Below are 17244 nucleotides of genomic sequence, written 5' to 3' on the forward strand. Positions count from 1 at the left end.
CACATCATTTTTTGGTTAAACATCAGGAGGCGCTCGAATTCTTAACAGGGGAACTCTTTAACCTTACCGTCAGCAGATGGTGGGAGACGGGGAAGGATGGATTTCTCTATTGGCCAGACTGAATACAAAAGAGTTTGAATTATTTTTCAGGATGAGTGTCACAACTTTATTAAAGTTCTTCTAAAGAAAAACGATGATACTTTGTTTGTCTGTGGAACGAATGCCTTCAACCCTTCCTGCAGAAACTATAAGGTAAGTGCAGTTTTGTCTGCTGGAACCACACGGGCCGGAGGTATTCCGTGATTTACTGTGAGTGTACCTGCAGTGACCTAAGGGGGTAATTCAACACCATCTGGGTTCCTCTCACCCACTGGACTTAATGTACTGCTCCACATGAGTGATTCTGAGCAGGCTCCTAAGCTTCCTGTTTGTGCAGGACTGACTGACACATCTTTAAGGAGACTTCCCAGCAAAGTTCGTTTCTCTAAGACCCTATTCTTCATTGTTCAGAGTGCCAACAGACTTGCATGTACACCATGTGGACTTCCTCTCTCTCCCTCCCACCTTCTCCCTCCCACCTCACCATCCTCTCTGAGCACAAAAACACACTTGGGTTGTGAGTGACTCCTATTTTAAGAGGTATCTCAAACACACACCAGTGCAAACTGTGGGCTTTCTTCTAGGAGAGACTTCTAAGAATACAGAAGTTTAATTCCATTTAGTACTCGCCACTGTGGCCTTTATGCAAGAGAAAGCAAAATTAAGTCTCGGAGCATTAACAGATCAAGTTAGTTCTGAGTGGCGGACAGAGGCGCTGCTGAAGCAGCCCCACGTCTGTTCGCTCCCCTCGCCCGCCCTTCCCGCCGCAGCCCTTCTTCCCGCACACATGTACTGTGTTCCTCGTGTGGCCAGGCACTGAGGCTGTAAGGACAAAGAGGGGGTCTCCATCCTTAGGGAAGCCACACAGGGAGAAGAAAACTATAATTCCATGAGGGGCAGAGCATTATGGAAGAACAACGGAAAGGTGCTCACCTTAGCCTGAGGTGGAGAATCAGAGAGGGCTTCCAGAAGGGGGCAGATCACCCCACTCTGGAGATGCTCCCTGCGGCAGTTCTCACATGGGGAACATGAACGCACCCAGCCCGGGAGACACCCTCAAACTCCACGACCGTCCAGAGCCTGACCCAGTGCCTCCCAACACGTGCTCTGTTCAGTTGTGTGGGGTAATAGGGACTGAGGCGCCTAACCTCTGTTTTAAAGTAGACCTTGGCCAAAGGAAGAGAGGAGGACATTCCAGGCAGGGGAACGGCAGGAACAAAGGCACTGAGTAAGAAACAGTCTGTTGAGCTTGAGAAACTTCCTGTGGGTCTAAGTGCTGGACTCTGAAGCGACAAGTAGTACCAGCAGAGACTGGAGAGGTAGGTGCCCCCTAGGGACGAAGGGAGAAGAACAGATTCGGGAACTACTCAAGGGACAAAAACCAGTAGGACGTCATAACGGATAAGCAGTCCAGGATAAGGAGAGATGGGGGCTAAGAATGATTGCTGTGCTTGCTCCTGGGGAAGTGGATGGATGGAGCTGCCCGCACTGGGACCGGGAGGAAGAGCAAAAGAGCACTGGGGCTGGGAGCAGGTTTTCAGAAGGTGGGGCTTGGGTTCCCGCTCAGTCAGGACGCCCAGCCCTGTGGACAGCACTGCCTGGGAGATGTGAACAGGCAGAGCTAACAAGAAGATGGATGGGTAAGCCTTGATTTAGGGAGAGACGTGGAGAGAAATACACATTTGGGTATCACTGGCATAAAGTGAAGCCCCAGGGTGTAAAGAATGCAAAGAGAAATGATGGGCTGATATCCAAAGCAACGTTTCGTGGGACAGTTTTAAAAGACCCTCAGCCTGGGCAGGCGCCTGGGTGGCTCAGTGGGTTAAATCCTCTGCCTTCGGCTCAGGTCATGGTCTCAGGGTCCTGGGACTGAGCCCCCTATCCAGCTCTCTGCTCAGTAGGGAGCCTGCTTCCCCTCTCTCTCTCTGCCTGCCTCTCTGCCTACTTGAGATCTCTCTCTCTGTGTCAAATAAATAAATAAAATCATTTTTTAAAATTAGGGGGAAAAAAAGACCCTCAGCCTTCACACAGACATCAGAGGGAGGGTCTGTCTTATTAACCTCACGCTCGACTTCCATCTGACACTTGGAAATGGGCACCTGCAAGGGAGCAATTAGGGTGAGGCAAGGGAGGCATTCACCCCAGGCACAAAACATAGGGGACCCACTAAAAATATTCAGTGGCAAGGTAAGGTAAGTGATAATTCAGAAAAATCTAAATTAATGTAAAAAACACTGTCCTAAAATAGCAGACTTTCTAGTAACAACAGGACCTATTTGGTCTGCAGCAGGCAGTGAGTGCAAACATTTCCTCTGGCCAGTGATAGCTGACATTCTGACTCTCATTCTCCCACTTAATATTCCATCCCCGTTTGTCATTGTTTAGGACTCATTAAGATTAATGCTCTTCACAATTCCCAACCAATTCCCTAGCTGGAAAGCTATCTTTTATGACAAATGACAGGTTTTCTTGGCACTGTGACACACAGACCAGGAGTGGTCTCGCTCATTCTCCCCACACATGTTCTGTTCCCCGGGACGCCTCACCTGTGGCGAGACCGTCACCTCTCCCTTGTTCTAGCCACACCTGCTGGGACCTGTTCGGAAGCCTGGGCCTCTAAGAAACCACACATGGGACGCTCTTCCCGCACAGTCCTGTCTGCCTTGGCAGTGCTCAGAGAAGTGTGTTTTCAGACTCAGGGCACAGCAGGGCTTTGTTGACGGTAGAAGACAAGAATGTACTTGGCTGCAGGAAGAACGGACAGACTCTCTTAAGCACCTTTTATGAATAGATCAGGACTACGGGTTCAAAGCAAAAACAATGGCCCATCTTCCCCCCCCCACCCCCGCCAAAAACCCAAACCCAAGTCTCTTAGCACAGAGGTATCAAGTGGATTATACTAACTTGAAGCAGGACGGTGACAAATTTTTGGTACCCACCTCTGCACTATGCCCCAGTTTGCACAGTTTTAAAACAGAAGTAAACCGAATGTATCAGAAAGATTACAGGCCGCAAATAAGATTACCTGGGGAAGCACTCTGCAGGCCACCCACTATAAACCCAAAACTATACTCCATGTCTTTCCCCTCCTGCTCTCTAAACCTCTTCAACTTGTGCAGGAAGTCAGGCTGGTTCTTAGTATAATTACCTGTACCCTATGGTGATTTAATTTCCAAGGGCTGCTGTTAAGTCTAAGATTTGGAGACTACCACAAGGATTAGTTCTAACTTCATGGAAAGAGGATTTCACCAGGGCATTGTTTTGTCTCTGGACCTTTCCAGACTCATAAACCGAAACATTAATACTTCACTGCTTCTTGCCTTTGACTTGCTATAGCTATGACTCCGTTTTTTTTTTTTTTTAGAAGTAGGCACACTTAATAACATAAATCCCCCCTTGTCTATGGTCTCCCCATTGCCAGGATTACAGCACGCATGGGTAGGGGAAAAGGCATTTCCAGTGCATCACTGTGGACTAAGCATTACTTCTGGATGCTTGCCAGACCCACAAACCACAAAGTCTGTCACAGTTCAACACAATGCTATTATTGGGATAAAAAAAATTAAAAAAATTTTTAAAAACCAAACCTTTCCTAAGTGCGCTGAGGGGAGAAGAGTACATTTAAAGGTTATCTCACCTGAACATCTTTCCCCTAAAAATATGTGTTTTTACTACAACTGCTTTTGGGATTGTGAACAAGTTTGAGCAGATAGGACGGGCTTTAATAGGAGCTATCTCTAAGCAGTTGAGAAGACAGAACTTCTGCTATCTCCCTGAAACAGTTTCCTGGGGCTTGAGGGCAAAAAACACAACTGGACACCACTCCCAGCTGCTCAGGAAACACCTCGCTCCTCCCGCACGACGAGTCCATATACTGTGATTTAAGGGTCCCTGACTCAGTGCCTTTCAGCGGGTCGTCCCTGGACAAATGCACTGTCTCAGGCATCTCTTCTCCCAGCTCTGTATCTGTGGCCCTGTAGTCAAAGCAGGCAACCGCCAGAAGCAAACAAGATACCTCCCACTACAGAAAGAAGACTGAGTCACAGAGGGTTATAAAAACAATAACGACGTGGAGGAGGTAACTGTGCGGACTCTGGTACTGAGCTATAAATGCTAGGGAGATCCCACGGTGTCAGGAGAAAGACCACAGGGCAGGAGGCAGAGACCACCGAATCACTGGCCAGGGTGCGCCGACCTCTGACGGAGGCCAGGGGCTGGCCCGGAAAACTTTCTCTCCTGCTCAGGTCAGTGACGGAGGCTCTGCTCCACTCGGTTATGCAGAAGGCTAAACTTCATCCTGCTCCTACCTCGGCCATCTCCTAGGATCTTGGGATTCTGGACTGGATCCTTTGTATCTAGCAGGGCAGAATACAGAGACCCGGAGTGGAGGACACTGGAAGGCTTTTAGAGGCAAGACCTAGAGGGGGCACAGAGCCTCCCCCCGCCCACATTCTATGGGCCAGAGCTCATTCTGTGAGCACACCTAACTGCAAGGGAGGGTGGGAAATGGAGTTCCGTGTGCCGTGGAGGAAAGGGAAATAGAATTCGGTGAGGCTTTAGCATACCCGCAAACCCTAGGAAGCTAGGTGGGTAACTTGCAGAAGCAAGACAAGCAGGGCGTGCTTACATTCTATGAGCAAAGAGGCCTTGGTGCTGAGGTCTAGGTGCCTGTTAGAAGAAAATGGCAGTGGGGGCCGTTACTTCTCTTATAGCTGGTTGCAGCCACTTGGGTAAGAAAGGCTTGAGGTGACTTTTCCACTTGCTCAAAAATAAGAAATCGGGTTTCATTTACAATCTCCTTGTTTTAAAATAGAGCTCAGTTTTTCTTTTTTCTTTCCTTTTCTCCTCTTTCTCTCTCTCCCTCCCCTCCCCCACTTCTTTCTTTCCATACTAAGATGGCCAAACAAAACTCAGCAACAGACCTGTTAGAACCCTCTGCGTGCAGGGACAAGGCCTGGGGTGAGCACACATGTGGGTGTCAAACGGCAGCCCCACTCCTGACTGCCAGGACTTGTGTGAGCCCCTCATCTTCTGGACCTTTCCTTCTCATCTACACGACTGGAGGGTGGGACAGGTTTCTGAAGTTGGTGCAAAGCGCCAACCAGAGCTCCACTTGCATCAACATTTCTGTGCCTCTCCTGATGCCATCCTCTTCTGCCAGCTAGCCAGAGGAAGAATTCCAGTGTCTTCTACTGGGATTTAACCCACAAAGGCAGGGCTCCTCAGGCAAAACAAAACCAAAGACTGATATCATTCTCTAGAGTTTATGACTCAACATTTAATTCAGAGGCAGTGGGGGAGGAAAGGAGGAAGTTTTTTGGTTTTTTTTTTTTTTTTTTAATTCTTTTTCCAAGGAAAAGACGCTTATTTCTACGCCGTTCCTAAAGGATATGGGAAGCCATTGACTCTAACAGTTAAGAATCGAGGAAACATGACTGAGTCTCAGGCTCTCCTAGCTGCTGAACCTCAGACAAGTGACTTCATCTCTCTGAAGCTGTTTCCACACCTGAAACCAACAGACTTATCTCAGGGGATCTGAGGATCCTTTGCACTATGTGTACGAATGAGTTCAAATATTAAGCGACTTATAGGTATTTGTTGCTCTGACTACTGTTGGTTATTACTGTTCCTAATGAAGTCCCATTATTTCGTTCAGATGGATACTCTGGAACCTTCTGGAGATGAATTCAGTGGAATGGCCAGATGCCCATATGATGCCAAACATGCCAACGTCGCACTGTTTGCAGGTAAACGACGTGATTTCCTCTTGTTGCATCTGCTCTCACATGCCTGTCTCTGCCGGTCCCCTGGAAGATTCGTGCAGTCATGGCGGTCCTCTAATTCTCTGGGGAATACCGTAATTAACAGCGCCTTTTCCATTTGAAATTCGCATGGAAATTGTACTTCTGCTTCGTACAAGGAGTATCCACCACCCCATGCCTGTGTGCCTCAGTAAAGGATCACAGCTTCACACTCAGTGTGTGACACATTGTGTAGGGCATGTTTGGGTTCAAATAATCAAAGATCCCCCCTTGAACGGCCAATGTAGATTGATTATTCAAGGTGGGATAGACTTTGGGGCTGGTATGATTCAGTGGCTCAGTGCCGTGATCTGGGACACAAGGCCTTTTCATGTCTCTGCTCTTCCGATTCTTCCTTGGAGAGGGAGGGACTGCTCTCACAGACGCGTGGGTTCTTGTCCACACACAGAAGGGGAAAGGGAGGAGACAAGGTAAAGCTGCAGGAAGATGTCCAAGCAGGGAGTCCATAAGCCCGCAAGTTTCCAGCAGACACCTCAAATACCACTGACCTGATTAGGGTGTGTGCTTCTCTCTGATGGAAGGATAACGGGGGGGCGGTGCGGGTGCATATTCCTCATCCTCTCCCCTTGCCTCCCCTGCCAAGGTTAGAAAGCAGCAGCAACTAAGCCGTTATCTTCAGATTGGGATTCTCATGCATATTAGCATGTGTGTGTGTGTATGTGTATGTGTGTGTTTTAATTAGGAATTTATTTAGGAATTCATTGCCAGCTGTGCGAAGGTGGGTGCGGGGAGAAGTGTTGGTATAATAGTGGTGGTTATAGCATGTAATAAAGCAGTTAGCTGTAATTTCCATCACAACAGCTCAAAACTGACACATCCCAGCTCAATGGGAAACTTTAGGGCTTCCATTATGAAACAAGCTCAGCTCCCTGAACCTCATCCTCAGTGCCATGCGCTTGTGAGCCTCAGGCTGCAGTCCCAGGGTGGGGAAATGGCTTGTGCCAAGAAGGGCTCCTCAGGCTTTGTCCCCAACAGTAGCGTGCAGTATCAGGAGGACCCGTGACACTGTAGAAGAGTCTTGTAAACCCGTCAGTCAGCATGGGCAGGAGCAAAGCCAGAGCAAAGAGTACCCAAGTGCGTAACTTCTGCTACAGCCCCTTCCTGACACTTGAACCTGCTGGGCCTCTGGAGGATGTGGGCCGCCCTGTAGAAGTTAACTGTCAACCAAAGGGGGTGGGAGCATCAGAGGAGTGGCTAAGGTCACCAGCCTTCCAGGAACCTTCCAGGACTCCAGGGAGCAAGCCCCGTGAGCAACAGGCAACACTCCGAATACCCCTCCTACTCCCCCGACAAGCGTACCTGGGGAGCTTTTCATTGGGCTGTTGGAAAACTCATGAAAGCTCAGCCCTTATTAATAGAAGATCCTTGTTGCAAGGAAAATGGTTGTCATCTTAGCAAGAGGGGCAGAACAGTGCTCTGTGTTACAAGTAAAAGTTCTGGTGAGATAGCCAATGCTGAATGCAAAACTGAAAGCATAACGGAAAGCAGACGGAAAATACACACATAAACACACACACGTGGCCGCACACACGCTGTCCCCTACTACCCGGCATACCTGCACGACCTGGGGCTCTGATCGATTCTTGAAGAAAAGCTGTGATTTTTGTAGACGTGTGCTTATCAACAGCTAGGTTTGCCCTCTGCGGGTCCGATCTAACCAGTCAGCACGTTACTGATAGACGGCTGTTAACGATGCAGATGTTCAAGAAGGCTCTACCTCCAACCTCAGCAAATTTCAGTTATTTTTAGGCCAAAAGGAGACATCGAGAACTTTGCTGAGATCCGTTTGGATAAACTTTTCTAAAAAAACACGATGCTTATCCCGCCAGCGGGAGAGCTGAAACAGTGCCGCCGTGTACGTAAGCCACGTGGACACAAAGCCGATGAAGGCATCCACTAAAAATGAACCACGGAAGGACTTTTTTTATTTTGAACGTAATTACTGTTTCTGTCTCACAACCTGCGTAGATTTTACTATTCCACAAGATCCTACTGGATTATTTGTATGCAGCATGTTTATGAATCCAGGAAGAGAACCAAAAGCATTAGGGATTAATCTTCAACTTTCCTCATGCTCTTCTGCCTTGGATAGACCTTTAAAGCGCATCTCCCAAAAGCCATGAGTTCTCAAACAAAGGCCAGGCTGAACTGGGGCATCCCTTCCCCTTTTTTCCTTGCTTTGGCATCTTCAGTGTCAGAATGTTTTCGATTTAGGACTTTGAAACACTGATGTAAGTATCTCTTCTTGAAGCTCCACAGGCAGAGCTCCGTGACTCTCGCGACTGAAGTAAAGAGAAGCAGCGAGTCTCACGATCAAAGTCGCAATTCAGCCACTTCTTTTTGCTTCTGAAACCCCTCTCTCTGACTCTCTGCACCTGCTCAGGCTAAGGACTCCCATCACTTCTCATACTTCACATTTCTGGTGATGCTGTCAGTTTCTGTCTTTCCCCGGGCTCCCACCTAATCCAGCGGGCCGCAGTGTGGTGGCAGCAACAGTGTCCAGGGGCCCTCGGCCTTGAGATTCCAGCCAAGGTCCATCTCATCAAGTGAAGCAAACAACATTTTTCATTTGCCCTGTTCCCTGAGCTGCTGCTGCTCAGAAATTGCCATGCAATTTAAAAATGAAAAATGTTTCATCTCTCAAGATCCTAATTTAAAATGGTTAGGAATACGGGCCAAGTATTTTCCCAGCGACTCCTGGATTTTTCCCAGTTGTCCTATCTCATTTGCCTGATGTAGGAAAGCCGTCCGGGGGATGTCTCTAGTATTCCCCCCACACCCACTGCCTTGTTCCCACCCTGCTCACCTCTTTTCTGTTTCTTCTAAGATGGAAAACTATACTCAGCCACAGTGACTGACTTCCTTGCCATCGACGCAGTCATTTACCGGAGTCTTGGAGACAGCCCAACCCTACGGACCGTCAAACATGATTCCAAATGGTTGAAAGGTGAACAAATAATTAAGAGAAGCGGGGGGTGGGGGGGTGGGGGTGGGGATATGTAGCTTGAGGGAGATTTAGAGCCTGGACAGACCAGCCTGTAGTTTCATTTTAGTAATGGCTTCTGACAGACAGGAAGGTGGAAATGCCATCTTTTGCCCCAACTGATTTCTTTACCTCCCTCTTTCATTTACCGTGAGTTTCGGGAGTATTAACACAACGACCAACGTCACTACAACAGAATACAGTACATTCATCTTTCCTGCCTCAAGCTCTCATTTCAGAGTCTAACGTGAAAAGAACTGAACATTTCATTCACGGAAGGGAACAAGGGACTGGAGGCGGTGAGGAGCAGGAAAAAAGCTATTCATGACCCTTTATGAGTTAGGGTTCACAAGGAGGCATGTACAAAATCCCTTCCGCAATGCAGGCATTCCACTGTGGAAAACAAAATGAGAGACATATGAAAATTCATTTAGTCTACATTGTTCATTGCAACCCCTTCTGAAAGATAGAACTGGGAGGCTTGAGTGCCTCCTGGAATCACTAGCACTTGCATATGTGGTCATTAGAAATTGTTCACGTTAACCCCACGGCTAATGGCCCTACACTTTTAATTAATGCCAAGTCTCTGGTTGCAACTGATTTGAAGTTCTTTTAACTCTGTGTGACATGTCCCCAATTAAAATGCCATTTGCCCATAGAGCCGTACTTTGTCCAAGCAGTGGATTATGGAGACTACATCTACTTCTTCTTCAGGGAAATAGCTGTGGAGTATAACACCATGGGAAAGGTAAGGAGGGTTGAAGTCTCACTCGCCCCAATGTTGTTACGAATGACCTTGAAAGAAGAACCAGAAATCTAAGTTCAAGGTCATCATTTTGACAAGACTCAGCCAGAGACTGGTGGCAATGAACACAGTTCTGCCTCGGGGCCCTGGGGCCTTTTTCGGCACAGTCCCAGATCACAGGGAACCTCTGAACCGCCTCTACTGAAAATGCAACCAACTGATGTTTGTTTGGTTGACTTCACACTGAGTCTCAAGCGTCTGGAGAGGTGGTTTCCCGGTGTACTCATCGTTTTCTGTTCTTTTTTTTTTTTTTTTTCTTTTTAACGGAGCTGTTCCACAGGAGGAGAGTAAATATCCAGCACCTTTAAGCAAACTGAGAGTGTTGATTGTCTTTATTGCAAAAACCAGCAGAACGCTTACTGAATGTCCACTCCAGTTACCTCTACCACAGGGTGGGTCACGGTCCGGAAGCCGGAGGGCACAAAGTCAGTGCCCAGCGGCTGGCAGGGTTGGAGGAATGGGGAGCCTGAGAGGGCCCCGAGGCAGCCAGTGAGGATAGCAGAGATGACGCCTCGGAAGTATGCTTTTGTTTGAGGAAATAAAAAGCTAAGCAGTCTGTATGGAAATGAGTTTATCTGGCTGGGAGCTGATCCCCTGAAGGATTTGTGGCTCTGTATTAAATGCCACAGCCTTATCTTTCAAAACATGCTGTTCCAATGAGTCTCCCCACCCCTGCCCTTTTTTTGGGGGGGGGCTACTAATTTTAGAAACACGGGATTAAATTAAGCATCTTGTTGTTGTGTTTCTGTTTTCAAAGAAAGGCAAATTCCACCACGATCTCCCCACGCGGCGCGCATCTGATTGTCCCCGGTGTGTTTCCTCTGCAGGTAGTCTTCCCAAGAGTGGCTCAGGTGTGTAAAAATGACATGGGAGGGTCTCAGAGAGTCCTGGAGAAACAGTGGACGTCTTTCCTGAAGGCTCGCCTCAACTGCTCGGTTCCCGGAGACTCTCATTTTTATTTTAACATACTTCAGGCGGTCACGGACGTGATTCGAATCAATGGGCGCGATGTCGTGCTGGCAACCTTCTCCACACCTTATAACAGGTAAGCGTGCCCTGGCGGTGCTCGCCTCGCCGGTCCTTCCCGGCTTCCTCTTCCCTGGGGGGTTCTCTCCCAGTGCACAAGTCTCACAACTGACACCAAATGTGCCACCCGCTGTTTGTGGTTAAAAGCACTTAACACTCAGTTTTCATCAACAAATTAACAGTCAGTTACAAGCATTATTAGATTAGGATTTTAGGGGAAGTAATTAGATAAATTATAACAGTATCTCCTATTTCTATGTCTGGCATGGAAACATGCCTCATGTGTTATTTCTAAATCTCTCCAGCCGTACCAGAAACTGAATACTGTTGCCCTCTTTTTACACCTGAGGAAACTAACCTCAATTCTGTCACCTGGTCCAAGTAGTCAGGAGATGAAAGAGGCACCCCTGGAACTCAAGAGCATTCCTCCTTCCTCCTCAAGGTCATCTAACGTTCTGTGTGACTTTAAATATTTCTATGACTGGATAGAAAACTTTGGAAGCGAAACCACTGAAAATGTATTGAAAGGCTACAGAGTGACATGTGAGATTCCAACAAGTCCATCGTGCACCCTACCTAAGGGGCCCTACTTATTACCCTGTTCGAGGAACCTGGACCCCAACCGCCACTGACTCCGGAGGCTTGAGTGACGACTTACAAGTCATCCAACAATGAACCTAGAAATACTGGCGGCCTGTTCATTCCTATGCTCATGTTTACTTAGGCTAAGGCTTTGAGTAATCTATTGACGAACTAAAAATTCTTCCTGGAGCAGAACTGTGCAGAGATTAAAAAATAGGAGGAAGGCAGGCAGAGATTCCCCGGTACTGAGCTCTACCAAACCTTAAATCTGAGAGTCCTAGCACTGTCGTATGACCGGACATGGTCATAAAATCTAAAACCATGGAATATCTTTCTTGTTTCTGTGGAGAACCTGGGATGTTCTGTATTCCCCTCTTCCGGATAAACACTGTTGTGGTCCTAATCATCCTTTTGATGAAGACTTTTAAGAAGCTGAGGGGTGTCCCTATGACAGGCACCTGCGTGAGGCGACTAGAGGATGGCACACAGAAATGCTTATGAACCCGGGAGAGTCTGAAGCAGAACACACCAAAGGACGCACAAACGTTCCTCAGTTAGCTGGAGGGCGAGAGTCAAGAGCTCTCCACGGAAGACGGGTGACAATATGAGTCCATACCGCAACGAGAAGTGTTCAGTTCTATCCGAGTGAGCTTAACCACCTGCAGGGATTTTTAGGCTTGAGCATAGAAAAGATACGAAATCCAGGCTGTGACTGCTCATACTTTGGAACCCAAATATCTAAAACTGTTTAAAAAGAACCTGTCTTGGTACATGGGAACGCAGGGGCTAGAGGAATTTCGGAGCACGTTTCTAGTTTGATGGGGGCTGGGTAGGGCGTTGAGGGGGAGTTCCCATGTAATTACAACACAGTAGTAGACTCTTGTCCGTCACAGATACTCCGTTTAAAGTATTTTCTTAGAAGTCCCCTAGGAAGCCCCCACTTAGTACATGCTTATGCAGTCTCAGAAACCTTACTTGTTCAGTAAAATGAGAAAATGGTAACAATGCACGTACCCATTTTCATCTATAGAGTCTGCCCCTGGTTTTACTGGCTCTGGTTTCATCCCTTTCCACCCCATCCTCCACACACGCAAACTTGGTCGGGAAGGGCTATTTCAAGCCCTTGAGGTGCTCCTCTCTGCCCTGGGGACAAAACCCAAGTTCCCTGGTGAGCATACTAGTCCCGCCATGGTCAGGCCCTTCTCTTCCAGCTGCACAGGCTTACGGGCTGGAGCTAAAAGGTAGTTCTTAGATGTGTTGTGCCCATTCGTGCCCTCCTCTGCCGGGTCTGCCAGTCCCACCAACGCATCTTAGCTGAGAGCTGCTGTCATTTATTGAGCATTTGCTGCTGGAGATTAGGGATTCCATAAATACACGCTAAAGGAATAGAAGGTGGGAAGAAAGGATGAATGAAGGAAAGATGAACAGAAGGTAGGAGGGAGTAAAGGAAGGGAGACGAAAGGATTTCACAAGTGATTCTAACCTTGGGAAGATTATGGAACTCTAGGGTAACTTTAGTTATTATGAGGTGCCTCATAAAATACTTCAGTAGCTATCCTATTCACCATAATATTTACATTATGTATCCCTGTTACTGTCAGAATAGGGAGATGTGAAAAGACTTTCACAAAATTAAGTAATGCTAGGGTTCTAAGATTCCAAAACCAAAGGGATCGCTGTCTTATCTAATTCTGTACACAATGTATATATAGTCCACATGTTTGAAAATTCATCCTGCCACTTCATTTTAAAAAAGCTTTTTAATCCTTTCCCTAATTCTTGCTTTATTAGTAATACTTCAATAACTGTGTTATGAAATTAAAGATGGCAGAAAATTCCCCTAATCACTTAGGAAGTGATTTCCATATCCTTTCAATATTTGCAAAGTCAAGACTAAACCAGTCTCTCTGCCCTGGACAGCGCAGTCACCGTGCACAGCGCCCGTGTCTTTGGCCCGGGTACTCCCGCCCATGCCTTGGTCACTACCTCAAAGTCTAGTGAACGCTCTCGACCAGCTGGTGCCAGCCATTTATTTGATCAAAATCAAGGAATGACCATAGTTAGAGACAAACAGGGGTTCAAATGAATGAATAATTCATGCCTTCTCCCTGCTGATTAAAAACCCCCCCAGGGGCGCCTGGGTGGCTCAGTGGGTTAAAGCCGCTGCCTTCGGCTCAGGTCATGATCCCAGGGTCCTGGGATTGGGCCCCGCATTGGGCTCTCTGCTCAGCAGGGAGCCTGCTTCCCTTCCTCTCTCTCTCTGCCTGCCTCTCTGCCTACTTGTGATCTCTGTCTGTCAAATAAATAAAATAAAATCTTAAAAAAAAAAAAAAAAAAAAAAAAAGGAAGTCACAACTTTAAAAAAAAAAAAAAAAAACCCCAGTCCTTCCATGAGTACCAGAGAAGGATGTAATTACAGGTAGAGATTACCACCATTATTATTATTTAGCACATAATAGGGCACTTTATTTGCAAAACTTTGGTGCTTTAGAGGCTTAAGCTGCTTTGTCTGATGCAAATAAACAGGAAGTAAAACTTGAAATGGGCAGTGGGCAAACAGAAAATAAGCGTGCTTTCCCCACACATACATTCCCCCTCCCGGGGTCTCTGGCTGGAATAAACCGAACACAAAAAAGCAATGAGTGGACAATGGAGACACTTTTACTTCAAATGTACCCCAATATTAGAGACGTAAAACGTTTTCCAAAGACTTTAAGATTAGTGAGTGAAAATTCAGGGAATTTCTGAACCACCAGTTATGAACAAATGCAGTTCCAAAGTCAATAACCAAAGGAAGAGGTTTTTGTCCTGTACGTTTGCCGGTAAACAGTCTTTTCTTTAAAGCCACCCATGCAAACGTGATTCAGGGAAACGTTCCCTGTGCATACCAGCGTTCCTTACAATATTGGGGTGCAGACTTGAAATTTCCAATGCCCGTAACAGGAGAAGTGCTTTGGAGTCTGTTTTCCAAGCTGCGTGCCTAACAGTTGTGAGAGTAACGCAGCATGAGATGTTATGTTACAGCATCCCGGGGTCTGCAGTGTGTGCCTACGACATGCTCGACATTGCCAATGTTTTCACGGGGAGGTTCAAAGAGCAGAAGTCTCCAGATTCCACTTGGACACCAGTTCCTGATGAACGAGTACCCAAGCCCAGGTATGTGTAAATTTCTGTGGAGATTCCAAACAGCGAAAAATGGGCACCTTGGTCCTCTGACTCTTAAAGAACCGCATACCAGTACCTTCCATGGGGCCCCAGAGATATAAATGCTAGGACAACAGAAAGACCTAGAAGGCCATTTGCCTTCAACCCCTTAACCTAAACTCAGCATTACTTCTAGCTATATTCAAAACAACAAGGCTCAAGTCTTCTACTTAAGCTCTATCCCAGTGGCTTATCCAGTGTAATCCATCCCGTCCAGCCCTGCTGGTGTATGGTTGGGAAACGGGAGGCCCGGAGAGGCAGAATGTGTCTTGTGCAAGTGCACAGACCTGAGTAGGTTACTTCCACCACTCCACCCTGCTTCCCCGTCCTATACAGAGAGACCCACGTCCTCACACCCTAATCAAATGTGAAATATACATGGTGATCCCTGGATTCTGTAACCAGGCTGGATCAGAGCTGCATCCAGGACTCCGGGGCAAGGGCGGGTAGAGACCAGTGGGTACAGTGGACCATCGTGTTTGCTCCGCTCTACCGGGTTCTAGTCTGTTATGGATCCAGACACATTCCACATCCCTCCACCAAAATGTAGAGCCCCAGAATCGCTTTCATGGGGAACCTGCTGTCCCAGGACAATGCAGAGACCTCTTGGTCCTGTGTAACCTCTGCGAAATCTTCGCATGGAGTCAGCTAATTCGTTCTCTCTCAGAGGGACAGTATGAAACTCTGCCTCACCCCCATGCCTGCCCTCCCCATGGAGCACGCGCTACACACTTCCATTAGAACACGGGCTATCTAAGGTCTGTAGAAACGTGTGTCCAGCTTCCTCCACTGAATTTTTGAGCTTCTGCAGAAAAGCCCAGTATCTTCCTTTTTTTGGTTTCCAACACTCTCCTCCAGCCACCAGTCCCCCCACACAGAGCAGGCCAGTCCATTCAACTGAACTGACTTAGGTAATGTTACCCAGCCCCCCACCCCAACCACAGGAAGCCCTCCGTGGTTCATCGGTCTTCATCACCTGAATTATCTGCCGTGTGTATTCGCTGCTACTCATGGAGAGCAGACCGGGTGCAAAAAGGCACACTGTGGCTGGCTCAGAGAGATCCCCGAAAAGTCACTGCCTGGGAACTCTAGCTACTTTGCAGATAGGCAGGAAGGGGAGCTAGGCTTGAGGAGTGAGATTCCAGGGAATACTCACAGACTGTGCTCCCCTTGATGTGTGAAGACGGTGACAGCCAGCTATCGCCAGGATACAAACTGTGATTTTCGGATGGTGACAATGGGTTTCTCCCCATCCTTCCACGGGCCTCCTTGTGCCTCTGGCCGACATCAAGATGCTTTCACAGGACTGGCTGGGTTAGTGCCATAAAACGGTGCATAGATGAGGCTGGATCATGCCAGGGCTATCAGGGTCCAGTGTACTCTCCTGAACCAGCAGGCAGAGACAGGGTGTGGACAGGACTGGGGTCGGGTTTCCCTGACCTGACTTTACTAGGCTGTCCCTAGACTCCTGAAACCACGGTACTGCTTGTAGAGAGGACTTTCTGCTGTCAGTGTTCAGAAATAAATGACCTTTCAGGAGAGAATCTTCAGTGTAACTGGCTTTTCATACCTGCCCAAATCAATCAAAAACACTAAAGACAAACCCTGCACATCCTCGGAGCCCCACGTAAGGAGAGCCGGTTACAGTGAGTGTTGCTGGGCTCTACGCTGGCTGGCCGCTCTGTGAGCACCTCTGTCTTCTACATCGTGCAGAAGTCAGCTGCCTTCTCTCTGGTAGAGCAAATATGCCTCAAGGGCGTCCAGCAGGGTTTTAGGATGGGCAGCAGAGCTCCTGCCATGTGGGCAAAGCACACACCTCCCCCCTTGACTGAAGCTCCATCACTGTCTGGGAGGTTGGTCTGGGCTTCTGGGGGGAAGCCAGGCTGCCCTGGCTGCAAGTTCGTTAATGGAATGAGGCAGCCAGGAGAGAAGCTAAGTCTATTTTGTTTGGTGGCATTCTGCACTGTTCAACTTCCCCTTCTCAGCCTACAGCATATTCTCCCTCATGCCAGATGCTTAGGGAAGCAGTCCGTTCAAAGAATTTGCCATAAGGCATTTTAAAAAAAAAGCTCCCTCCCTTTGTTTCTTTCCAGGCCAGGTTGCTGCGCAGGCTCATCATCCTTAGAAAAATACACAACCTCCAATGAGTTTCCCGATGACACCCTGAACTTCATCAAAACCCACCCCCTTATGGATGAGGCCGTGCCTTCTGTCATCAACAGGCCGTGGTTCCTGAGGACGATGGTCAGGTGGGTGTCAAGCAGATCACGCCCTAACCGGGCTGTTCCTTCCTCCATCTCATGCTCACAGAACCTGCCGGTACATCATGATTTGAAATGCCACAAACATCTTCTGTTATCCTTGGTGTTGCTTCAGCTAGGAAATGCTGGCCAGTTGGGGGTCTGCCACCAAACCCCCATCACCACATTCCCAGTGGGAAGAGTTCTGATATCTCCAGGCTAAGAGGACCCGTGCCAGCAATTAGAGGGAACAAAGATACCTCCTTCCGGGTGAGAGCCTTCTGGGCAAAAGCAGAGAAGCAGTGAAGGAGAGCCAGTCGATGGATGTGAATACATGTGTGGTTGGATATGGTTGCAAAACATGCTCCAGATCCCATCCAAGTCCTGTCCCCAGCTTGTTAGCTGTCAGACAGACCAGGGATGGACAGCACTTGCGCAAGGACGCTAGAGTGAGGGAGTCACACTGTACCATATGTAATCTGA

The 17244-nt window shown here is 47.9% G+C and overlaps 1 protein-coding gene across 4 annotated transcripts in view; it reads left to right on the forward strand.

The window, feature by feature from the left end:
* SEMA6A (semaphorin 6A) overlaps window positions 1-17244 on the forward strand; it is a 128187-nt gene that overhangs the window by 74779 nt on the left and 36164 nt on the right. For all 4 annotated transcript variants that reach the window (XM_047728980.1, XM_047728982.1, XM_047728981.1 and 1 more), the window contains 7 exons: window positions 151-252; window positions 5756-5846; window positions 8749-8868; window positions 9564-9652; window positions 10537-10754; window positions 14342-14473; window positions 16615-16770. In XM_047728980.1, coding sequence (XP_047584936.1) covers window positions 151-252; window positions 5756-5846; window positions 8749-8868; window positions 9564-9652; window positions 10537-10754; window positions 14342-14473; window positions 16615-16770 — 908 coding nt within the window. The remainder of the gene's footprint in view (window positions 1-150; window positions 253-5755; window positions 5847-8748; window positions 8869-9563; window positions 9653-10536; window positions 10755-14341; window positions 14474-16614; window positions 16771-17244) is intronic.

This window comes from Lutra lutra, chromosome 5, assembly GCF_902655055.1.
Source record: "Lutra lutra chromosome 5, mLutLut1.2, whole genome shotgun sequence".
NCBI lineage: Eukaryota > Metazoa > Chordata > Mammalia > Carnivora > Mustelidae > Lutra > Lutra lutra.